Source organism: Penicillium hispanicum (assembly GCF_028827665.1).
Source record: "Penicillium hispanicum strain IBT 35686 chromosome Unknown utg000006l_segment0_segment0, whole genome shotgun sequence".
NCBI classification, from domain to species: Eukaryota; Fungi; Ascomycota; class Eurotiomycetes; order Eurotiales; family Aspergillaceae; genus Penicillium; species Penicillium hispanicum.
In genome coordinates, this window is record NW_026623198.1 from 414,599 (window position 1) to 436,713 (window position 22,115).

Consider the following 22,115-nt stretch of genomic DNA (forward strand, 5'->3'; position numbering starts at 1 on the left):
TAAATTGATAATAAAATTAATTGAAACACTTTCATTTTGTGCCTGGGTAGTCTTTGTACCTCCAAAGCAGAAATATTGGTCCTCCAATGAAGTTATTTACCTTCTATTCGTCTCTTGTGTACTCTCGTCCCGTATAGTGCGTTCCGGGACATTCTTGACCCCAGAAAACATCAGATATATCCACCGAAACGGCTGGAACTTATAGCCAAGTCAATATTGATCTCCTATTCTGGAGATTCATGAAACAGGGAGCCCCTTTTTATCGATTACAGACTATATCTCATCTAAATGGCTAGTTGATAGCAAGGAATTCATCTTCTCGACATGTCTTACGGGACCTTCCCTGCCGCATGTCTCCACCTGCATAGGCTGGCCGCTTGTATTGAAATAGCCTACCCGGTAAAATTGAGAGATTTTTGAAGAATTATGATCGCGATATGCATATATTCTTATCTAGATAGCAAAATTGTCGAGATGAGCCCCCAGGCTCATAGGCCGAAATCGCCTCAAATCGAGCTCGTCTTGATACATGCCGCGTTCAAAGATGCACCTTTATCAACGAGAAGCGATATGACACCATTGATGGTACAAAGATATTTTGTGATATGTAATTGATTAGGTTAGCTGATGTCGCGCCCGCGCTGTATCGAGAGTGGCTCGTTCTAGCAATCTAGTAACATCTGCCCCGGGATTATATCTTGAGATCTCTAACGTTTGGCTAATTGGAGAAATTTTGGCTCCACAAGGCCTAATGCAGTATGACCTGCGGGTTGGGCCCATCAAGGTCCTTTATAGTGACCACTAATTCGAAAGGCTATGGGGGCCGCAAAGAGGTTCAAGAAAGGGACTGCTTGCTTCCTCGGTTGGCCCTCTTCATTTTTTTCATTTTTTGTTTTTTTTTTTCATTTTCTCAGTTTGTTGAACGATTTCGGTGCCATACATCTCGCGCCAAAATGAAGCTCAATTATCTTGCTTCTTTTTTTGCATTTAGCTCTCTGGTTTCCGCGGGACCAGGAAGGCGACTCGGCCGCCACCAGAGTCGCTTCGGGCACCCCGACGCACCTCGCCTCCTCGAGTGGCCTGGCATCCTCCACACCAATGGCTTCTGGTGCAATCATGAATGGACCAATGTCTGAATGGATTAAACTCGTTACGTATGGCAGCGATTGTCGGATCTGGGTCTATTCAAGGCTTTGCCAGGGTCTTTCCGGGGTCGTCGGAAAGTACAAGAACGGAAAGTGTAACACAGGTAAGACTTGACATGCTATAATATAAGATAGAAAAAGCCATGGCTGATATGTCAAAGACAAGGCATATGAAAGAGCTCACGTTTGTGGCAACGGATATCTCTATCTCGAATACCGGCATGAAGACTTTCCAGCCGGCGATGTATATCTAGATCTGCCATGGGACAGTAGTGCTCTTCAACTTGACGTCCCTTTAGGGTTATTTCCTGGCTCTCAAGCCTGGTTTGATACACATATTTGGGAGACCCATGCTACAACTTATACGCAACAAGGAAGCGGTATTGAAGTTGAGGCTTGGAACTCGTGGCAGAACAAAAGTTATGAGCCTAAATTCAGCGAAAAAGCGACCATGTGGAAACCACCCAAGTCCTTCTCCGCTGTTACCATTCCTGTGCCATCACCTCATACCTTGGTCGGGTCAACAAACTTAACGACGATCCCATCTGGGGCAATTGTGAATGGACCCTCGGACGAGTGGGTTCGACTTGTCAAAGACGATGATAACAAGTGTCGTATGCAAGTTTGGACACATTCCTGCAAACAGCTCTCGGGCGTTATTGGTGACTACAAGGTTGGAACTTGCCAGTCGCGTCAGTTAATCAAACCCCCGTCCTTCTCTACAGGACTATAATCAGTTATGACTAACCAGGTTCTAGTTTATCCCTAGCAAGAAGCCAGAAACCTTTGCGGCGATGGGTACGTCAAGATGGCTTATCAGATAGCTTATGAATACCACAAGGCGCCAAAGAACACCTTATTCCTCCACCTGCAAACATCCAACGTCTCCTATGCGAATGTGGAAGTTCCCATGGTGAACGTGCCTGGCTGTCAAATTTGGTACAACATAACCGAAAGTGAAGTTCTGGCGGATTCACGATGCCACTCGAACATCGAGGCTTTCAATGAGTGGCAACACAAAAATAATGTGACCACCCCATACCATGCCGTGGTATGGGAACCTCGGGGCTCATCTACTGCCATTATTGCATCTGCTTCCTCAACCCCTTCCTCGATTAGAAGGCCATTTACAACTGCGGAGTCAAGTGCAGCTCCCACACCCATCAATTAGTCCGGGCCTGCTTCATCGAAGATTTTCCAGGAGAAGACGGGCAGTGGATGTATGACAAGCCATTAGGACGAGCTTACTTGAGTGTGAGAAGGGCTGGAAAGGCGAGTCTTTTGCTAGCTTAAAGAATGGATATTTGAGAGAAGGTTGTTTTCTAATCTCTTTGTGATCGTTTGTTATGGTGTCCATAATGTGTTGATGTTTCTTCGGGGAATACCTGTCCCCAATTTTATATAGTATAATCTACTTTTGAGCTCCATTTTTTTTATTTAGGCAGTCGAACAAGCAGCTACTATTTGTAAAAGGTGGAGGCTCTAAAATATCTGGACTTTCGAGTCTCGGAAGTGGCACTGCTGTAACCCAATGCACTCCACGCGGTGATTGGGTTGAATAGTCATGAATAATCTTAGTAGATCGGGTGCAATAAACAGAGCTGGTATGGATGGGCCATGAAACACGTTTCGACTGCCTTGGCAGCACTTACACCTGTGAGGTGCAGCCTTCCACGGTTCCGCCGCCGCCCTCTCCAGCGGATTTCCCTAATACACGAACTAAAGTGCCAAGCAAATCTGTGTAGAGCGTCTTGACTGCCTCGCACGTTTCTAGGAAAGATGCGATAAAGCCCGTGGCGACGAGGTTATGACCGCGGACACGGCCGATGCCTGATAGGGCGTCATATTTGGCATTGAAGGCGACAACGTGGCCTCCGGTTTCATGACTGAAATGAATTTCCAGAGCTATTTGAAACCGTACTTGCTATTGACTTTATATCGTTTGGTATTCAGAGAATCAAAGAATGCGCGAATATCGAATGCGCAGATATCGTCAAAGGCACTGCTTTTCGAAAGCTAGTTCAGTATTGTGAAATGCCTCCTCCTACGGAGAGTCAAAAGTTTTTTCCTACTTTCAGGTTAATATCACCACCTCAAGCCTTATACTCCTGTAAGTCTTCCCGGCGCTTCTGTGTAAACCCTGACTGGGCGCACACTCCGCATATTGAACGCCAGGTGAACTGCAAAATTAACGGCCGTACTAATTCCCGCAGCAATACGACATAGTGCACTGGCCAATAATCACTTCATTCAGCATATCCATTGGGTGAGCATTCGATAGTGGAGCTTGAAGTATATCAAGAAAGCCTCTCAAACCGGGTCCGCGGTGCCTTGTGCCTCCCCATACGCCGAGGCCATCGACAGCGACGCCGCATGCGACTGCACGGGCTTTGGATCCATGAAGACGCGCATCTCGACGACCTGCAGGTCCGGCTCGTCGCGGCCCTCCAGATCCAGGATATTGAATTCCCGAATTCTTACAGGGAGCTGGTCAGGATCGTTTTGGAAGATGGTTTCGGAAGTCGCTTCAAACATGACGGTGCGTTTCATGGGTATCTTGCCTGGGAGTGGGGCGTACAGGTTTAATTCTTGTCGAGCTTCGTTGCTTGCCGTGCCTGTCGCGTAGGAGATGCTGTGGGACGGGTTGTCGGTCCGCAGGTCGATGTCCCAGGCGATGTGGACTTGGTGGTGGAAGTGGGAGAGATTGCGGCCGCGCACTTCAAGGAGGGGAGTGGCGTCTCCGGCAGCATTGGGTGGGTTGCTGCCGATGAGGATTGGAGCGTTGGGTGTGAAGAATGAGGTTATGGGTTTATCTCCTGGATCAAGGGAGTCCACTGCCGGTAGGAAATTCTGAAGGAATCGAAGGCCCGGAGATGCGTTGGCCGGGATGGATTCGTACGGGCCGTGGTGGATGGAGACGGCGGTCTCCATGATGGAAATAAATTACAATGCACACGAATCATAGAGGGAACTCGTGAGTTCGGTCTAACTAGCTCCTAGTTCAAGTAGCCAAATGTTGCGTCATATCAACGTAATTATAACTTTTGGATGAGATAGCAGTATGTTTTGATGTAATGGTACATGTATTATAAGCATAGTAATGCCTGTATAAACACCAGGACATAAATAAATGTACAATGAAATGTGTATGTGAGAAGCATCTTGCGACTTTTCTTTGGGACGACAATGCATTTGTCGTAATACCATGCGGCTAAAGACAAGGATCAGGGGGCGTCAAACTTTTCCTGGCAGACGCGGACGGGAAACGACTGTGGTCCGATGCCACCCAGAAGAGGACGAGGCAAGGTAGCGAGGCCCGAGGGAGCCTCAATCGTCACGCTGATGGGTTTGTGGGCCATTGAACCACTATTAGACCAGTCGTTCGACTGGCCCTGTCCCTTCCAAGGTTGGATGATGGTCATTACTGATCGATGACCTTTTATAAGAAGATACAGGTGTGAGAAATTGCTTGTTCATGGTGGATGGGTGTTGTCGCTTGATCGTGTGGAGGAACGAATTCGCCGTTCGGACATTGGCAAGCTCTCCATTGAGAGGGTATTCCAGCCGCGCATACCACGCGGAACGCGGTCTTCGATAGGAGCCGCATGGGTGACGTCGGAAGTGAGCTGAGCCGGATCCACAAACTGAGGATACTCTTCTTGCTCAGACGATGTGGGCTGCGAGCGTTGCCTCTGAACCAGAGAAACCAGTTTGCCGAGCACACCAAATTCCAGCTTCAGTTTAATGCTGTAGACCATTGCCTTCAGTGTCGTTTGCAGCGAATAGAAGCCAACGTACTCAACAACCAACAAGGCCACATCCAGCATGATAATAACCAGGTTGATAGCCAGTAGCTCATGCATGATTCTGGCGCGCCGCCTGTCTTTGTCGGGCATCAGTCGGAGCAGCTTGATCGTCTCCAAGATGTAGACGCCAGAAATCACAAACTCTTGAGTACAGAACCAGGCCAGCTGCATGCGCTCCATGAAATTATACCCGCGGAATATGGGCTCCGTGCGTACGTATGCCGCCGAAAAGGTGAGGATGGTCGTAGGAATCAGGAGTATGATAGTGTCGACGATGATGAGCCAGAGCACAAATCGCAGAATGCGCTGACTCTGAACCACCAGATGCAAGCGGGAATACAGCACCACCGACTGGCCGGGCACCATGACATAGAAGCCAATGGTGGACAGCACTAGCGACACCCATAATGGAGAAAGTACGAAGAACTCCAGCAGGTAGCCGATCGTATGGGGGATAACACCAAGCACCACAGAGGACAACATGGTCCAAAAGTACAACCCACGGTAGTGGGTGAATGTCAAAAACAAGAGTATAAACAGCTCGATTGCATTGTACAATGCGATCGAGGAGAAGACGATCATCAAAATGCGCACGGTGAAATTGTGGCCACGGTAGCCACCGATGAGCCCATCGGGCGGCTGAGACAGCGCATTCAGCGCCATGTCCTCGGTCTTGGATACCGCGCGTTCACTAAACCACAGGCAGGCAACGCACGATTGCTGGTCGAGCCCCGATTGGTAAAAACTTGAGTCGTGTACCTAAGTTCTTCCAGTGGATTGATTTCACCGCCATGGTAGGTGTACTAGTTTCGATCGAGCATTCACGCGAGAGTCGAATTTCCGACGATCTCGGGGACGGGGGACGGTCGAAGGAGTTGCGGAGGCGGCGAGTGGCCAAGGGTTGAATGGACAGAGGCGCGTAATGCGATCTGCTCGCGGGTGTGGATTCGGATGTAACTTAGCAATTGCCGAGAGCGGTGGTGAGATCAGGGATTCGAACAATGGACGATGGACGATGGACGATGGCGTGAGTCGCGCAAGGCACAGTGCTCAGTGGGAAGAACGACTATAGGAGTTGCAAACGAGAGAACACGCTTTGACTAGCGTCGTCACTCGGCCACTCGCCTCCGCGGCGAAAGTGGAGGGGCGAAAGAACGCAAGCCGGTGGGTTCGGTTCGCGGGTGGAAAGACCCAGCTCTCCAGCAGCGCACGAGCCAATCTCGAACCAATCTCGAGCCAATGCCGCAATCGAGGAGATTCCAGGGAGTTCGATCGCAACGCGCATATGTTGGAATTGAGAAACCGGGCGACGAAGATGAGAAAGGCAGGAGAGAAAAGGAAAAGCAACCGGAAAAGCAACCGGGCGCAAACCAGACAAACCACTCAAACTTTTCCTGGGGTGCGGGGGCGCTAGTCTGCAATGGGAAGCTGAAGCCCTTTGCTTTCGCCGATAAATCCTCGAGAGTCTCCTTTCTCGCCACTTGTCTCTCCCAAGAACTCCAACTGGCAACCTTCGACCTCCAAGCCCCCGAAATTCCGCCGTGTCAAACCTTCCTCCTCATTGGTTAATTCTTATAGGTTCCAGGTGTGGGCCATACTTCCTTGGCCCTCCCAACCCCAGCTCAATCATTGCCCAACCCGCCTCTCCCGGGGTTGGCCTGGCTGCACGGGCCATGCCCGACAACGAACTCTTTGCCTACCCTTGTCCGCATCCCCCAAGGGCACTACGAGGATTTCCGCTAGATCTGTCCTGCGCCGCTTGAGGAATACTATTGGCCATACCGAGATTCGTCACAGTGGTGGCGGTGGAGCCCCTGGAAACGCCACCCGACCAGATCCGAGCGTTGTCAATGTCCTATAGTCCTAAATGCATCGATGTTGCTGTATGGGGAATAAATCACAACCAGCTGGTCTCAACTCTTCATCGCCCTCGATTGAACTTCCTGGACTTCGGCGACCGATGGAAAGCAGTGGCCCGTACGCATTCAGTGAAGAGGAAATCAAAACTGTCGGTAGAAGTCAACTGGTCGGAGTCTTGGATTCTGCGCCAACCATTTGGGAAAATGGCGGTGTCAAGATTGTTCGAATCGCCGACAATGCTGTCGTCAAGTATGGATATGATGTTCAGCTTTGGGAAGCTATGAATATGGCATTTGTGGCCCAGCACACCACGATCCGGCTGCCGCGAGTTTTCGACGCATGGGTAGAACATGAAAACAAAGATGTCGATGAGACCGGCACCTGCTTCATTGTTATGAGTTACATAGACGGTCGGTTGCTCGACGAAGTCTGGCAAGACCTACACGATGCCCGTCGCGACGATATTCAAGAACAATTACATCGTTTCATCCGTGAGCTACGCCAGACTGAAAGCGAGTATCCTGGACCGGTTGGAGGCGGTATATGCCAAGGTGCCTTCTTTACTGACTACGGCGCTGGGCCTTTTTCTTCAAGGGAGGAATTGGAGGCCTGGTTCGACGAGAGACTTGCTGTCTGCCGCGACTTCGGCGTTACAGACAAAGTGCAACGAAGTTTCCGTGGGGAATTCCAGCGACTAGTCATGTGTCATATGGATCTGCACCCACGCAACATTATGCTCGATTGTGATGGGAAAGATTGGTTGATTGACTGGGCTTACGCAGGAATGTACCCGGCTTATTTTGAGACGGCCGCCATTTTGAGGTACGGTAGGGAGCCATACTTCAAACGTCTACTCAACCTACTGGGGGATGAAGAGTATAAAGATGCGACTGATCGCCTCTTTGCGATATCTTTTGCATTAACAACTGGAGCGCTATGCAAGCCTTTGCTGAAAAGTTCAGAGTCTTGAAAATGCCCACTTGGTTGCGAAGCAATAGTATTTACTAACATATTTCGTCTCCGAAGAGAGCACTATCTTAAATTGACAGGAGTTTCAAAGGATATCTTTTAGATTACATGACCTACCTTGGAGGCCGGAACTTAATTTCAATCATCTCCGTAGGTGGTTAAATTCGAGACAGAACCTGGCAATAAGCGCCCATTGCACCCATATACCAGCGCAGATATACTTCTGATTATGTTTGACGAGTCAACATTATTACAATATCTTCCAAGGTTGTATCGATGAAATTCGATCTTCTGCTTATCACACAAGTAGTCAGGTAACTATGTAAGGAGAATAGCGCAGCTGGCCGCACTTCTACTAGAATCCCACGGTGACACCTTGGCCGAAGAGAACTGTTTTGCTGAAGACAGGGAAGCCGACAAGGCACATTTGCATTGTGCCGACTCGGTAAAAAAAATTGAGTGATTCATTATTGTCTTGAACCTCTTTCTCCTCATCTTGGTAAAATGATGGTCACCCTGACCTGTCGACCTCCGTGCCAGGGTCCAGAGCTTTGCCATGCACACTCTGAGATTCAGACGTTTTGCGCCATCTTCTTTCGAGTGGATTCATAATACCCTGCAACAAAGCTGGCCGCTTATTGGTTACTTTAAAAAGGATAAAGTCTATCTGCTGGCTTAGGCCTAAACCCCCTACGCACCTTCTCCTTGTTATATTCTCTCCCGGCTAAAGCCCCCTGTCCCTCTCTTCTTCGCATAGACCTATGTTTACTTTTTTTCTCTTATGAGGGGAAGATCCTTGGCCATCTATGCATGCGGACTTGTTTCGAGGTTTGTTGCTCCTGTCACCACGTTGTGGTCCGGATAGATAACCTCAAAAGATGCCGGAATTCTCCAACCTTCCATGGCCTACGCCAGCACGAAAAGAGCGCTCCTATTTCACGAACACGCAGGATAAAAGGCAGTCGGTCCCACGACCTAGATCCTACGCCAGGCGGAAGTGTTCCATCTTGCTGCATCCCACCACTGACTCGGTGTCCCTCACTTCAGGTGGGTCCAGTGCATGGCCAAGAACGGTGCACAGCAAGGCCGGTGATAGAGGCCGAAGGGGGCTGAACCAAGTCAATGATCCATGCATATAAGCTCGGTAGACTGGATGTGCATGGTGAGGTTTTCTTCTTCCTCGCTACGAGCGTATCTCTAACCGGCGCGGATTCTGCTGCGAAATTTGGATCCGGCGAGAGAAATCATCGCGATAGATCACACCTGTTATGGCTTCAGAACAAGTCAAGTATGACTTCGTTGTCGTGGGAGGTAAGTGATACGCGCCCAAGCCTAGTCGCGAGCCGACCCCTCACCTTCGGAGCAGGAGGACCGGCGGGATGCACACTGGCTGCATCACTCGCCAAATCGGCCTGTCGACCCAGCGTCCTACTCATAGAAGCTGGCGGGAGGAACGACGATGATTCCCAGCGGATCGACGGCAAGCGCTGGACAACTTTCATGGGCGAGCAGATGAATTGGGGATACAAGACGACGCCGCAGGAACACTGCGACGGGCGCCAAATCGACTATTCGCGCGGAAAGGGTCTAGGTGGGGGTTCCGCCATTAACTTCGGTGTCTACACCGTTGGCGCCAAAGACGACTATGACCAGTGGGCCGCCGAGGTGGCCGACGACACGTTCAGTTGGGCGAACATGCAGACGCGCTTCAAGGCGCTCGAAACTTTTGACGGGAGTATTGACATCCCGGAGAATAAGAAATATGCACGCCCTGATGCGGCGGATCATGGTGACAAGGGCGGCTTGGCTATCGGATATGCCAAAGAGTGGGATACGGATCTGCCGCTCATTCTGGATGCCTTTGAAGAAGCTGGCTTGGAGCGCAACCTCGATCATAATTCGGGGAATCCGATTGGTATGGGGTTGACGATAACCTCGGCTCAGCGCGGACGAAGAACGACTGCTGTCGATCTATTGCGCGATGTCCCAGATAACCTGGTTGTAGTCACCGACAGCCCTGTGCAACGGGTGATCCTGGAGGGGAAGCAGGCCATCGGAGTTGAGTCCAATGGACAACGATGTAAGTCTGAGCAGATGCGTAGAGATTAATGGTCGAGAGCTAAATGCTAATGTGACGCAGACCTCGCTAATCACGAAGTTATCCTCTCCGCAGGATCCCTCGACACCCCCAAGATCCTGATGCACTCGGGTATCGGTCCGGCCACCGAGTTGCGGAAGTTCAATATCCCAGTTATTCATGACCTTCCTGCCATCGGTCAAGGCCTCAAAGATCACTTTTTCGCCCCCCTCGTCTACATGAGGAATCCCGAGACAAATGACCGCAACGCTTTCTACGGCAATGAGGCCGCAATGGCTGCAGCCCTTAAACAATGGGAAACCGACAGCACAGGCCCGTGGACGAAATACGCCTGCCAAATCGGCTGCGGCTGGTTCAAGTCAGACCAAGTAACATTTTCCGCCGAATTCAAGGCTCTCCCGCCATCAACCCAAGAATTTATGACGCGCAAGACGATTCCGCACTACGAACTAATCACCGGGTTCCCGGTACACTTCATCTTCCCGCACTTATTCCAGGATTACAGCTACACATGCTTGATAGTGTTCCTGATGAACGAGCAATCAACCGGTGAAGTGCGTCTCCAGTCATCCAACCCCAACGATCCGCTCCTCTTCGACCCCAAAGTCCTCTCGCACCCGTTCGACCAGCGCGCCTGTATCGAGATCTACAAGCACCTCCTCGAGCTAAGCAACCACCCCGCGTTCGCGAAAGATTCCACCTCTCGAGTGCTCGGGCCAAACTCCGAGTCCGATGAGGATATTCTCCAGTTCTGGAAAGACAATCTCTCCTCAAGCTGGCATATGACCGGCACGGTGAAAATGGGTGGGCCCGAGAGCGCGGACGCGGCCGTAGACAATCGGTTCCGCGTGCTGGGTATAGAGAATCTGCGTGTCGCAGATATGAGCGTTGTGCCTGTGTTGACGAACAATCACACGCAAGCTACGGCGTACGCCACTGGTGCTACTTGTGCGGATGTTCTGATTCGGGAGCATGGGCTGGACGAGTAGTTGTGCTATCGTGGATTGTAGATAACTTCACTCCGTGGTATCCCGCTATTTAACTGGTATGATATGCATATATCACATTTCGGTTTGGTGCAACGGCGACAAATGGCAACCATAGTTCGATGCGCGGCTGATCGTTGATAACGTGTATGACGTCATGTCCGCTTTTTGAGGCCACGCTTGACATGTCTACCGAGTGTCCAGGAGGAATATGCTAGATGCCAACGTTCCCAGTTGAAATAAACGCCCAGAATGTCAGACCTACAAAGCACCACAGAAGATGAATGTGTTATGAACCTTATTACATGGGCTAGAGTTAGGAATACATCTGTCTAGCCACCATTGCATGGCACAACCCGCCTCAGCTGTACTGAGAGAATGAAATGAGAGGGAAAGCACAGAACACAACACCGCCTCGCCACGAAAGTTGAAATTAAGCAGAATCACATATCACGCCGCGCACCCGTACTTGAAAGTGGAAGATAGAGAAATTAGTGGAAGAGGGAATCGAGATGAGACGGGGAGGGTCAAGGAGATGTGGTGAAAGGCGCGAGAAACTGGAGGTCCACGTAATCTCGATGGAACAAGTAATGTCAGGCTGGATATAATCAACGACACCTAGGCCAAGGGCAAACCGTGCGCGTGTGCGCCCGGATTCTCCTGCTTGGTGACATCGGAGTCGTCGCCCGGGTTCTCGTCTGGGCGGACGCGCTTGTTCTGCTGGAAGTTGTTGCCGACAAAGCTGGTGTCGTCGGGGTGCTTGCGCATGCCTAGTCCGGCGACGGCAATGCGGTTCAAGGAGTTCATGTCATCGTTGACAGAGTTGTGGTGTTGGCCCTGCTGTGCGCCAGCGCCAGTGGGAACAGTGCCTGGGATGCCAGTCATGCCGGCAGAAGCTGCGAGGCCAAAATCGGTACGTCCGATTTGGCCCAAGTCAATGCCGTGCGGCAAGTCGGGAACGTCGACGTGACTTTCCATCAGACGCGACTGTAGAATAATGATATAGTCGCGCAGAGAGATGAGGTCGCTGCCTTGCTTGTTGATAAGTTCACGGTAGTTCTCGATCATTTTATTCTCTTCTTCCAGCTTGCGAATGTAAGTTTCCTTACGCTGGCGGAATGCACGCTGTTGGTTCTGGGGTCAGCATGCTGGGACTACAGCAAGGATGAGTGAGTGAAGTACCTGGGCGGCACGATTCTGAGCTGCACGCTTGGAAGTTGACAGCTCACGCTTTCCATAGCTCTTCGCAGTCATATTATCAGGAGATCCCTGCTGGGGCTGCGTGGGGGTCTGGGGTGTAGCACCCATCATGGCACCAGAAATCGCCGGGTCGATATTGGCCTGATCGCGGGGGCTAGCAGTGTTGGGCTGCAGGTGCTGGGGCTGTCCGGGTGCACCCTGGGGGCGAGAGCCCTGCAGATGGTGCTGGGCAGCGAGGAGCTGATCATGGAGCACTATCAACGCATGATTAGTCTCTAGCAAGCACTTATCAATGCATCACTCGCAGGTCCAGATGCCAGGAATGACTCGTTTGCCACGCCGAGGGCCGTCACGTTGGAAGAAGTTAAGGGATGCCTCGCGGCCTCGCCCTCCAGCCCTAACTTCCATCTCCATGACAAAATCACCATCACCAGAACTACATAGTTTCACATACCCTGATCCGCGTGGTCCTGCAATTCAACGCGTTAGTACAAACCAGCTCAGAGCAACTTCAACCCCGGAGGACACGGGAAGGCGAACGGCTCGCTGCGACGCGTCATCATGGTGATGGCAGGTCGTGAAAACACCCATCTCGAAGGCCATGCGCCATCCAGATGTACTTGGCACGGGAAGACGATCTGATGACAAACGCGTCGAGGCATGGGTTGCTTACCTGAGCAGACGATTGCATGCTGGGATGCGGCGCTGGAGCCAACGCAGGTTGCATGGAAGGGTCTCAAAAAGAAATCAGAAAATCAAGAATCGAGCAGTGACTCTGCAGCACTCGACCAATTCCTCTAGCGATCGTGTTGGAGGGCGCTTCTTGATGTAGTCTTGAATGAGGTAAGCAGTTGAGGATGCTGTAAGCAGGAGGTGGGAAGGAGAGGATTACTTAAGGATCTTCTGACTCAGATGAGGGGCGTGACCGGCGTTATGTAAGTGCGGCTGCGACGGGGTCCGTGCGTGTGTAAGCGAGCACCGGAAAGGGAGGCGGTATGGGGGAGCCGCGCACGTGTCAGTATTCTGCCAGTGTCGTGGAACCCATCACCGTAGTACTGGACTCGTTGTATTGTAACCTCACTGGGAAGCGAGTCGGTCACCCATCTTGATGTGAACCACGATTAAACAAGCCTCTGGCAGCTGGTTTATACGTTGGTATAGGCGTTGACTTCTTCAAACATGGTCAGTTGGCCCGAGAACTGAGTCTCCTAGCCGAGAGAAACGCAAAAAACGAATCAACTTAGCATGGTCGTCGCAACGTTTTTATTGACTACTAGAAGACACACACCCAGTAAACTCAAATTACCCGAGACTTTGCTGCTTCGAAGGAGACGTATTCGCTGGAAATATCGGTTTTACCAACGGCCGTCCGCATTTCAACCAGTCGACCTATTCCAACAGAAGGAATGCCGGTAGTTGGAAAGCCTCGCTAGCGACACGGTTTTCTACTGAGAAGGGAAGTCAACTTCATGGATTATCTATGATAGCTTAAGGCGCGTAATGTCCATTTTCTCAGATGGGTTTCGACTGAGAATTTTGTCATTGAGTATATTCGTAGAAAGGATGATCTCTAGCCAAGAAAATTGTCAAACATCAAAACGATCTGTATTGGGGCATAGTTGGGAGGCATTGCTTATGCACTGCATGTGGTAATGGGGATAGCAGGGACCTGAATAGACTTATAGTGGTGGACTTGGTAATTTGCTTCGAGTCTTGACTTAGGCCCAAGGTCCAAGACCTGAGTACACCTATTTCATGGTTATAGCTGTGTTATGGGTTGTATGATCAGGCAAGGAACAAGAATCGATTGGTTCAATGAACTAATCCTTGGAGGGGAGAAAAGAAGGAAATATCTGACTGCCTGCTTACTGTTCTTCTATGGTGTAAACCATAATTGATCTGCAGTTTCCTTTTGCTACACTCCGTTCTGAGTGTCGCATCTCTCCTCTCGACGATGCATATCTTAACCCCGAGATCCCCGTGCCAGCTGCCAAGGACCAACTCGCTGTCAAACCAGAACGGAGGGTGTGGTGGCGACGGGGATCCCAATCATCCCAATCGAGTGCAAGTCGAGATCGTAGGTGCCGAGAAAACAGGAGAGAGGGGAGGGGGCAATCTACGGCGAAGCCTGGAAGGGGTAAAAACAGAGAGACTGGATGCACTGGGTGGAAGGAAAAGAGAGCTAAGGAACGAGCTATTTACCGTATGCTCAGCGCAGGGGAAGCACTGTGCGACTACTCAGGCACCACCATTGAGATATATAATCTTGGAATAAACCACACTTAACAATATATATTCCCACCACTAGCAACGCGTACCTATGGGCGCAATAGATTGCACTCGTCTCCTACAGTGACTCTTCAGGCTCGGAATACTAGTTTTGGATTAGATTATATCAGGAAACTAGTGCACATGGAACGATTGTAGAGGGTACCTAAAAAGCAGCTAGACATTGGTTAATATTAATGGTCATAAAACGGTCATTGCTCATGAAGCCATATTCCGGATTGAATCATCACAAATAGCCCGGGTGGTCTAATGGGTAAGAATTCCCCACCAATAACCGCCGCTGGCCTATTCTAACATTGTCTCCAGTATGATTCGCGCTTAGGGTCTCTAACCCCAAGCATACCTGCGCGAGGTTCCCGGTTCAATCCCGGGCTCGGGCCTTTTTGCAAAATTTTTTTCTAGATAACTAGTTATGGATCTGTTATGGATCATGTGAAGTATATATCTATCTGAGCTGAGTATATAAGTATATCTAGACACTATTCCTTAGATTGATATAAGTAGCATATTATCTATTTACTTATCTACTTGAGATCACTTCCTTTTAGTATCTATCGCTCTTAAAATTACATAATAATAGCATAATAGTCCATTTCACAAGATCCAATATAGTTCTTGTTAAGAACCAGATATCTAAGTTGTCAGGATAGATAACCTATTGATCAGGTGGAAATAATTCAGAGCAAGGAATGATCATATCTGATTAAGACAGTAACTGATTCTTGCAGAATCTAACCCAGAGACGCTTAAGGGGGGTTTCTTCTACTCGAATTGCTAAGGGTTCAATGTCGATTCATCATCGATTCGAATTCATTATTGATTCAAATATCCCAGTGATCGATGACACAGGTTCCATGTTGCAGCTTCCAAGTTCCAATAGGGCAAACAAGCTCGGAAAAAGGGGTTGACCGGGAACCTCGCGCAGGTATGCTTGGGGTTAGAGACCCTAAGCGCGAATCATACTGGAGACAATGTTAGAATAGGCCAGCGGCGGTTTTTGGTGGGGAATTCTTACCCATTAGACCACCCGGGCTATTTATGTAAGTAGTGTTTCTTTTTGCATCCATGAGCCAAGAGAAAAGCTTTTGACTATAACTGACGGTGGCTGCCTGAGGTTTGAATTAAGAGCCCTTGGGACATGAATGCCGCATACCGGCGCCTACTGGTTGAAGAAGCTATGTGGTAGAGAACCAGAGGCGTTGAACGACCTGAAGAATATATGGTGCCCCAAACGGTTCGTTCGATGCCTCGGTGGCTTGCCTTTTATTCAATCCCACCTTCTCCGTCAAAGGCCCTGAAAACAACGAGACTCCCGACCCATCAAATGCGACAATTCTTCAACTTCAAAGAGCCGGATTCAATCCCCGTAATACGTTAGCCGAAACGTTGAGCTGGTTTATCCAGAGGACATTTGGCAGATCCACGAGAAATTCTTGCTAGAAGCCTGGAAAAACCTGCGAGCAGTTGTGGCCATATGCTGGGGATCGGCTGTTCGAAAGCGACTGCTGGGTACTTCGAAGAGACCAGATTGGTTCTAAGATTCCTTGATGGTTAGGCTCTGGGGTCGCTATGGAGGAATCGAGCCTTTCTTGTAACTCAGCCAGGAAAAAAGAACGATGAAGCGATTCGTTCTTTTTGTGAAACATCCCTCCTGCGAGGCAGCAGCACAGCTACAATGCGCCTTTCCATTGGCTGCCTTATCGCAGGATAAATCTCATCGGATCCGTGGGCCACGAAGACGAGATCAGGAAGCCCTCATTGGGGATGCCGACCTCATGAATCAGTACAGTATTGGGAAGGTCAATGTGAACGGACATAGACTGGGATTAAGGCTTTCGCTTGATTCGAGTGATATTGAGATAACAGACGACACCCCGGGTAAGATCCAATCGAAACCCAGATCATTCGTGGCACCAGGCTTTAGACCTCATTTACTAATCTTTGACAGCGTCAGAACCGCCTCCAGGAGATTAGTGTTTATTGGATAAGACTCAAAGGAATCGTCGAGCAATCCGAATCGTTGGTGGGACCTGGAGTGTCGACCGCTGTATCTCTCGACTCTTGCTTGGCCAGTGTTGACGACATTGCAGATTCCCACGAATGGGAGGATTTGCCCGGCGAGTATTGCGGCTCTCATTCAGGAGCAACCAGGCCTTCAGTTCAACCGGAAGTGTATTGATTCCCGCGAGGATCTACAACGGGCCTACTGTCTGCTTCATACATTTAATCCGAGCTCAAATGATGGACCAGAGGAATTAGGAATTGTTGACCTCGCCATGTCTGTGCTTTTTGCATATGTCCTGATCCCGGCGAAATTTCTAGTTCTGATGGCACACAGCATATAGCTAACTGCCAAGGGTGTTTTGAACCATTGGAATTATCCCATTTTCAACTGCGTTTGAGGATCTCCAATCTGACCAAGTGTGGTCGAGAAGTCCTGTCATGGATAGCTGGTTAGGCACAGTCATCACATCGATTCACGCATCAGTCACTCACCCCAAGCCTCGTCTAGGTCCTGTTCCCCTGACCGGATATAGTAGCTACCAGCAATCACCCAAACCATCCAGCCCGCATGCTGACTTGGCAACCACTCCCTTAGACAAGAGGCATAAACACCTTGATAAGTTGAGTTATCTTGCTGGAAGCCAAACTCAGTCATGACCACTGGCAGCACGTTGACAACACTCGAGTTCTGAGAGTCGAGAGCATTATATCCGTCACTCCAAAGACTAGAAGTCAGACTGTCGCAGCTTGTGGCCGAGCTATCGTAGTTGTGAAGCTCCAAGACAATCTTGTCTGCATAGCTGAAATTGCTCTTGTGGAAGCTATTGCCACCCCCTAGGTCTGAGCCTGTAGGAATCGGGCTCAGTGTTGTATCGTAGTTCAGTCCCGAAAAGAAAATCAACAGATCGGAATTAACTTGATGAACTTGGTTCGCGTTGGTTGTCATGTACTGGTGCCAGTTCTGCCAGTTGTAAGAGCTGCTAGCCAATGAAGAATCGTCATCGGGGCTGCGGAGTTCATTTCGCATGCCAATACTCTTCACAGCTGGCAGCGATTTCACCTAGAAGATTTAGGAACAAATTCACAACAATAGCAGGGTGTCAAGGGCCCTACATGATTTGCCATATACTTCCACGCACGGTACCAGTTTGTCACGTTAAAATACTTATCATCAAACCAAGCATTTCCGTCCGTTGTTGAACAACACCATTTGGCCTTGGAAACGTGGTTGTCGAGGTGTACATAGATGCCTTGGTTATAACACTCGGCCGCGACGGCATCGAACACCTATATCTTGGAATGAGCAATAGTCCCAGAAACCATCTCAGAAACTGACCTGCAACCTCGTTGTGTTCGTTCCAAATTGTGGGTTATTCTTGATGATTTGCCGAAATACCACCGTTCCATTTTCCTGTCCCAGAGCATTGGTTAGAGAGGTACTGATTGGCACATCTGCTCCGGTCTCATAAATATCATCGATCATCTCAATCGCAAACGTGAGGCGAATGACATTCATGCCCAGGCTCTTGATCTTGCCGACAATGGTGCTGATGGACTGGTACTGCAGGCCTTCCGGCAACATCGCATCGGCGGCGCCGGGCCAATTAACGCCTGCGTATGTGACGTTCTGTCCATTTGAATCAACTATCCAGCGACCCGACGTCGACAGCGGACTGGATGAAATTGCGAGTGCAACCTGCGGAATTGCAGAGAGCAACAGCAGCCTGAAGAAGGTAGTGAAATGCATCTTGCTTGGGTGGGATTAGGGAAGAGAGATCTCAGCTAGCTATATATGTATTTTTTTTATCCGTATACCTATCTAGCTAGCTAGGGTAGGCAAGTTGTAGTCCGAGACATGCTTGCAGGCGCAAGACATATTGGGCAATCAACTGAAGAATATACTGGCAAACAATTTCACCGAACCTGACAATGTTGCATCGATCGGCGTGAATATAGTTACGAGTGGATACCGTCTGTTGATGATATACCCCTCTTTTCCTTGGCCAGGTGGAGTAGTTATAGACTGCATGATAAGCGATTTCGCCCTATACCACGGATTAATACTTCCTATCGGACAAATTATGGCCCATGTGTTGTGATACCATGGCATCGTATTTCAGAAACAGTCGCTCTTTAGTGGATAGATCAAGACTGTACCGTTTCTCATGAGAAACCAGGGGTGGAGTATTAAGAAGTCCTCTGCGGATCGGGAATATGTCTCCGGTGCGGAGGCCCCAACCGGGAATTTACTGCTCTGGGTCTAGTTTCAATCTACCATACATATGTTGGCCATCATTGAATATCCTAGTCGTAAACCGCTGATCAAAGTCGGCTTCGTAGTTTCTGAAGGACCACCATTTAATTAACCGAACCCGAACCCCCTGGGTACTTCGACTATTATTGTCTATCCGGGTTTCTCATGAACTTTTAAGGTTGCTTTCAGCATTTGTCTTCATGCTCAGAATAGAAACAGTGACGTACCGTTCGCCCGGGCTCCAAAAATGTCATAGTGGACTCACAGATTATACTAAGCTAGTAGAGGTGAATGTATTGAATCACTCCAGGGATATTGAAATACAGTGTAATAGCATTTTAGAGCAACTATATAACCCTGCCGTCGTTTTACCTTTGTGAGTTCTTCGGACCTTGGAAGAGCAAGATAGTGGATTGATCCGTCCGGTCCCATATTTTCTCTCGCATCTTACCAAGGGATCACGCCGGGGGCGATTTTCCCTCACCACACTATCACTGCAGCGGATTAGCGCCTCTACACGTGATAATCCTTTATGAAGTTCGACCACAATGGCAACATCTATTCAACTGGCCGCTTTCCAAAAAAGTGGTCTGCGCGACCTGTTCTGGCGGTGTCGGTCACCAAAGCCAGATCCAAAACGGCACTTTGGCCCACGATGGTCGATTCACACGTCAGCAAGACAGTCCCAGCCTCCACAACTCCCCGCCGGGTCGAGAGTCGCCCCCCACAACCGCCGACGAACTTCTTGTGGGTGGATATCCAGAATCCCAAATTGCAATCCAAGGCCGATGTCCGCGCGAGACATTCTTTTATCAAAAACAGAAGTAATCGACTGCGCAAGGAGAATGACATCCAAAAGCTGAGAGCGTCAACTGTCCCCTTTCCAAAGCAGTACCTCAGTCATGCCCCGGCCGATTCGGACTTCAACAGCGCGCAGTTACGCGAGGTCGATGGCGGCCAGAATGAACTGATGCTCTACCAAGCCCCGGAGACCGGCATTCGAGAGGCCTTCCCTTCTTTCTCCATTCCGGAGAACGTTGATATCAATCTCTACTTCCACCATTGTGAGGATTTCCCTCCATGACATAGCTTTGCTCAAATTATGTGGCCTGCTCGTCCGTCAATGCTACTGGCATATTGTTGATCTTCGCAACGACCGGACCCAGACTTCGAGGGCGTGCTTCCCGTTCTGTTCAACTGATATGACGATGTCGTGTTCTCGGACAGCACTAGACCAACCCGCGCTACTGCAGGTACTACTGTCGACCAGCGCGTCGTCGCGTGCTGCAGGGCTCTTCCTTCGTGGCGCTCCGACACAGGTTGTGCGCAAAACAGCGGAAGATTCATTTACCCTGAGAATTCAAGTTCTGCACTCATTACAGACAATGATCAACGATCCTCGTCGGATGTACAAAGAGTCAGCTGTCATGGCTCTTACTCTACTGCTCTGCCTGGAGGTCTGTCCCCATGACAGTTTATGATGTGCCGTACTAATGGAAACATGTAGGCCATAGAAGGTAACGTCAAAGCCGTTATTGCACATTCTAATGGCCTCTGCAGGATCATCAACCTTTTAGGGGGATTAGCAACCCTCAGCCATCGCGCTCTCTCTGTGGTATTTGTGTAGGTCAGCGAAAATTCACACGAGAAGCCCGTATACCCTGTTAACCTTTTCTTTAGCTCCGACGCCATGACGAGGCTTAACACAGGGCTTCCCCCGGCATTTCAGATCTCCTCAGAGTGGAAGCAGAGGGTCTTGAGCGAGTCAACTATTTCCAACCATAAAAGCAACCCCATGGAATCTAGCGCCATGGGCTCTGGATTTCTTACCTCTCCCTGGTCTCCTAGTCTTCCTTCCGATCTACAACTCATCATTCGGTCCTTTCAACAACTCGTTCTTCGTCATGAGCGAAATATTGCGTTAGAATGTCATTCCATGCCGATTGAGAACGATTTTCTGGTCCTATCGGTCCATGAATTGTTATCTCTGCCCACGAAACACCGTCTTACTCCTTTTCAAGACACCGTCCGACTTTCTCTCTATCTTTATTCTGTGGTTCGGATCTGGTCGTTTTGCGGGAAGCCTTCCATGGAGAATCTGTTCCGGATCCTTTGGCAAAGTCTCCGCAAATGTCGTTCATTCATCCAAGAATCCTCCCCAGACTTTCTCTTCTGGATCCTTTTCATCGGTGGCGCCGCAACCCGCGCGACCGAATCTAATGCGTGGGTTATGCGTGAGCTCAAGGACTGCGCGGACCGGCTGTCGGTCTTCGAATGGGACGAGGCACTGGCAGTCTTGAAGGGATTCTTTTTCGTGCCTCGCACGAGGGACGAGTTTGGGAAAGATGTATGGAAAGAGGTCCAACAAATGCGACAGTATGGTTCTACAACAGACTCTCGGATTTTCTTTCACATCAAAGGGGGGCTGTGATCTCCGTGGAGTTAAATTCCTATAGATGAAATTACGCCCCAAGCATCAAATCCAATTCGATTTGCATGAAACCCCAAGTCTGACGCGCACTTGATAATCATCTGAGCCCACGACTTGAATTCCGACACGCTCTCGTATGCCAAAGCAGTATAGTCACAGAGAGGTATCACTGGTATTTCATAAGTCCACTCTGAACATTCTTCGGCCGCTTCCCATGCATGCCATGATCATACGTGTCACCCAGCGGCCCCCAGAAGAGTCGTGCCTTTTTGACTCCGCCGCCATCGGCCTTCAGTCTCAACTCTCGTTCGCGCGCGCGAACCCGCTTGCCATGTTCTTTTCTGAGCTGCTTCTTCTTTCTCTCAGCCGCGATGGTTTCAGAGCTTTTGCCGGTGAAGATCTTCTTGAGGAAGTCCATTTTCGCTGGTCCAGACTGCGACTGGAACGCGGCGTCGTGGGCATTAATCAGTGTGACGATCGGAATCGCAGTCACGAGCGACCGCGCATTTGTTCCCTGGGCCTGGAGGGTATCAGTTTCGTGTGTCGAGCTGGAGGTGCCTGGGGATAGGTTGAACGTACAGGTAGAGCTGGGCCAGGCGGCGACCTGAAGGAGGACAGCGAGAAATTTGGAGCCGAGTCGTTGCTTGGGGGTTGTTCAGGGTCCTTTTAAGCCTCGAGGGTAATAAGTAGACCCACAGGGGCCGCCCCATGCACCCCTACCAGTACGTGATGATGGCGAAGCAGATATCTATATCTAAATCAAATTGGCTGATGATCCTTGGCCATGCCATTACAAGGATAGACGCTGGCGCTTGACGCACCGGGATGTTTTTTATTGCACGCCTAAACACCAGAACAAGTAGATCTAAACGACTTGGGCAATATGCAGCGCCAGCGCGAATCGAGTCATTTCGCCGGAACCAAGTGGGTCAGACGAAGCTATCTCAGGGGTGATGGCTCCATACGTCTATTGCCCAGCGTTCTCAAATTCGACATGGCCACTACTATATTCCTAACCCCACGATCAGACAGATAAAGACTTTTCCAAAGGATCAGGAGCCGTCTCAGTCGTT

At 49.8% G+C, this 22,115-nt stretch overlaps 10 protein-coding genes across 10 annotated transcripts; 5 read left to right on the plus strand and 5 right to left on the minus strand.

Moving 5' to 3' along the window:
* Positions 1-1,098: 1,098 nt before the first annotated feature.
* On the plus strand, positions 1,099-2,316 carry N7459_006514 (uncharacterized protein; the record flags this gene model as incomplete). The annotated part of the gene is made up of 4 exons (XM_056945682.1): positions 1,099-1,249; positions 1,307-1,818; positions 1,904-1,943; positions 2,108-2,316. 4 exons carry the CDS (start codon positions 1,099-1,101, stop codon positions 2,314-2,316), a joined length of 912 nt encoding a protein of 303 aa, XP_056797681.1.
* Positions 2,317-3,455: 1,139 nt separating this feature from the next.
* Positions 3,456-4,076, minus strand: N7459_006515 (uncharacterized protein; the record flags this gene model as incomplete). Its single annotated transcript, XM_056945683.1, has 1 exon — positions 3,456-4,076. One exon carries the CDS (start codon positions 4,074-4,076, stop codon positions 3,456-3,458), a length of 621 nt encoding a protein of 206 aa, XP_056797682.1.
* A 542-nt stretch (positions 4,077-4,618) lies between these two features.
* Positions 4,619-5,614, minus strand: N7459_006516 (uncharacterized protein; the record flags this gene model as incomplete). Its single annotated transcript, XM_056945684.1, has 1 exon — positions 4,619-5,614. The coding sequence occupies one exon, from the start codon at positions 5,612-5,614 to the stop codon at positions 4,619-4,621; it is 996 nt and encodes a 331-aa protein (XP_056797683.1).
* Positions 5,615-5,873: 259 nt separating this feature from the next.
* N7459_006517 (uncharacterized protein) lies at positions 5,874-6,520 on the plus strand (the record flags this gene model as incomplete). Its single annotated transcript, XM_056945685.1, has 2 exons — positions 5,874-5,978; positions 6,056-6,520. The coding sequence occupies 2 exons, from the start codon at positions 5,874-5,876 to the stop codon at positions 6,518-6,520; spliced, it is 570 nt and encodes a 189-aa protein (XP_056797684.1).
* A 316-nt stretch (positions 6,521-6,836) lies between these two features.
* Positions 6,837-7,781, plus strand: N7459_006518 (aminoglycoside phosphotransferase family protein; the record flags this gene model as incomplete). The annotated part of the gene is made up of 1 exon (XM_056945686.1): positions 6,837-7,781. One exon carries the CDS (start codon positions 6,837-6,839, stop codon positions 7,779-7,781), a length of 945 nt encoding a protein of 314 aa, XP_056797685.1.
* A 1,267-nt stretch (positions 7,782-9,048) lies between these two features.
* On the plus strand, positions 9,049-10,867 carry N7459_006519 (GMC family oxidoreductase; the record flags this gene model as incomplete). Its single annotated transcript, XM_056945687.1, has 3 exons — positions 9,049-9,091; positions 9,147-9,860; positions 9,921-10,867. 3 exons carry the CDS (start codon positions 9,049-9,051, stop codon positions 10,865-10,867), a joined length of 1,704 nt encoding a protein of 567 aa, XP_056797686.1.
* A 615-nt stretch (positions 10,868-11,482) lies between these two features.
* Positions 11,483-12,755, minus strand: N7459_006520 (uncharacterized protein; the record flags this gene model as incomplete). Its single annotated transcript, XM_056945688.1, has 4 exons — positions 11,483-11,989; positions 12,047-12,318; positions 12,519-12,534; positions 12,738-12,755. The coding sequence occupies 4 exons, from the start codon at positions 12,753-12,755 to the stop codon at positions 11,483-11,485; spliced, it is 813 nt and encodes a 270-aa protein (XP_056797687.1).
* Positions 12,756-16,841: 4,086 nt separating this feature from the next.
* N7459_006521 (cellulase family protein) lies at positions 16,842-18,104 on the minus strand (the record flags this gene model as incomplete). Its single annotated transcript, XM_056945689.1, has 3 exons — positions 16,842-17,417; positions 17,471-17,644; positions 17,694-18,104. The coding sequence occupies 3 exons, from the start codon at positions 18,102-18,104 to the stop codon at positions 16,842-16,844; spliced, it is 1,161 nt and encodes a 386-aa protein (XP_056797688.1).
* Positions 18,105-19,266: 1,162 nt separating this feature from the next.
* N7459_006522 (uncharacterized protein) lies at positions 19,267-21,042 on the plus strand (the record flags this gene model as incomplete). Its single annotated transcript, XM_056945690.1, has 4 exons — positions 19,267-19,675; positions 19,839-20,068; positions 20,119-20,234; positions 20,292-21,042. 4 exons carry the CDS (start codon positions 19,267-19,269, stop codon positions 21,040-21,042), a joined length of 1,506 nt encoding a protein of 501 aa, XP_056797689.1.
* A 166-nt stretch (positions 21,043-21,208) lies between these two features.
* Positions 21,209-21,752, minus strand: N7459_006523 (uncharacterized protein; the record flags this gene model as incomplete). The annotated part of the gene is made up of 2 exons (XM_056945691.1): positions 21,209-21,590; positions 21,622-21,752. 2 exons carry the CDS (start codon positions 21,750-21,752, stop codon positions 21,209-21,211), a joined length of 513 nt encoding a protein of 170 aa, XP_056797690.1.
* Positions 21,753-22,115: the final 363 nt, after the last annotated feature.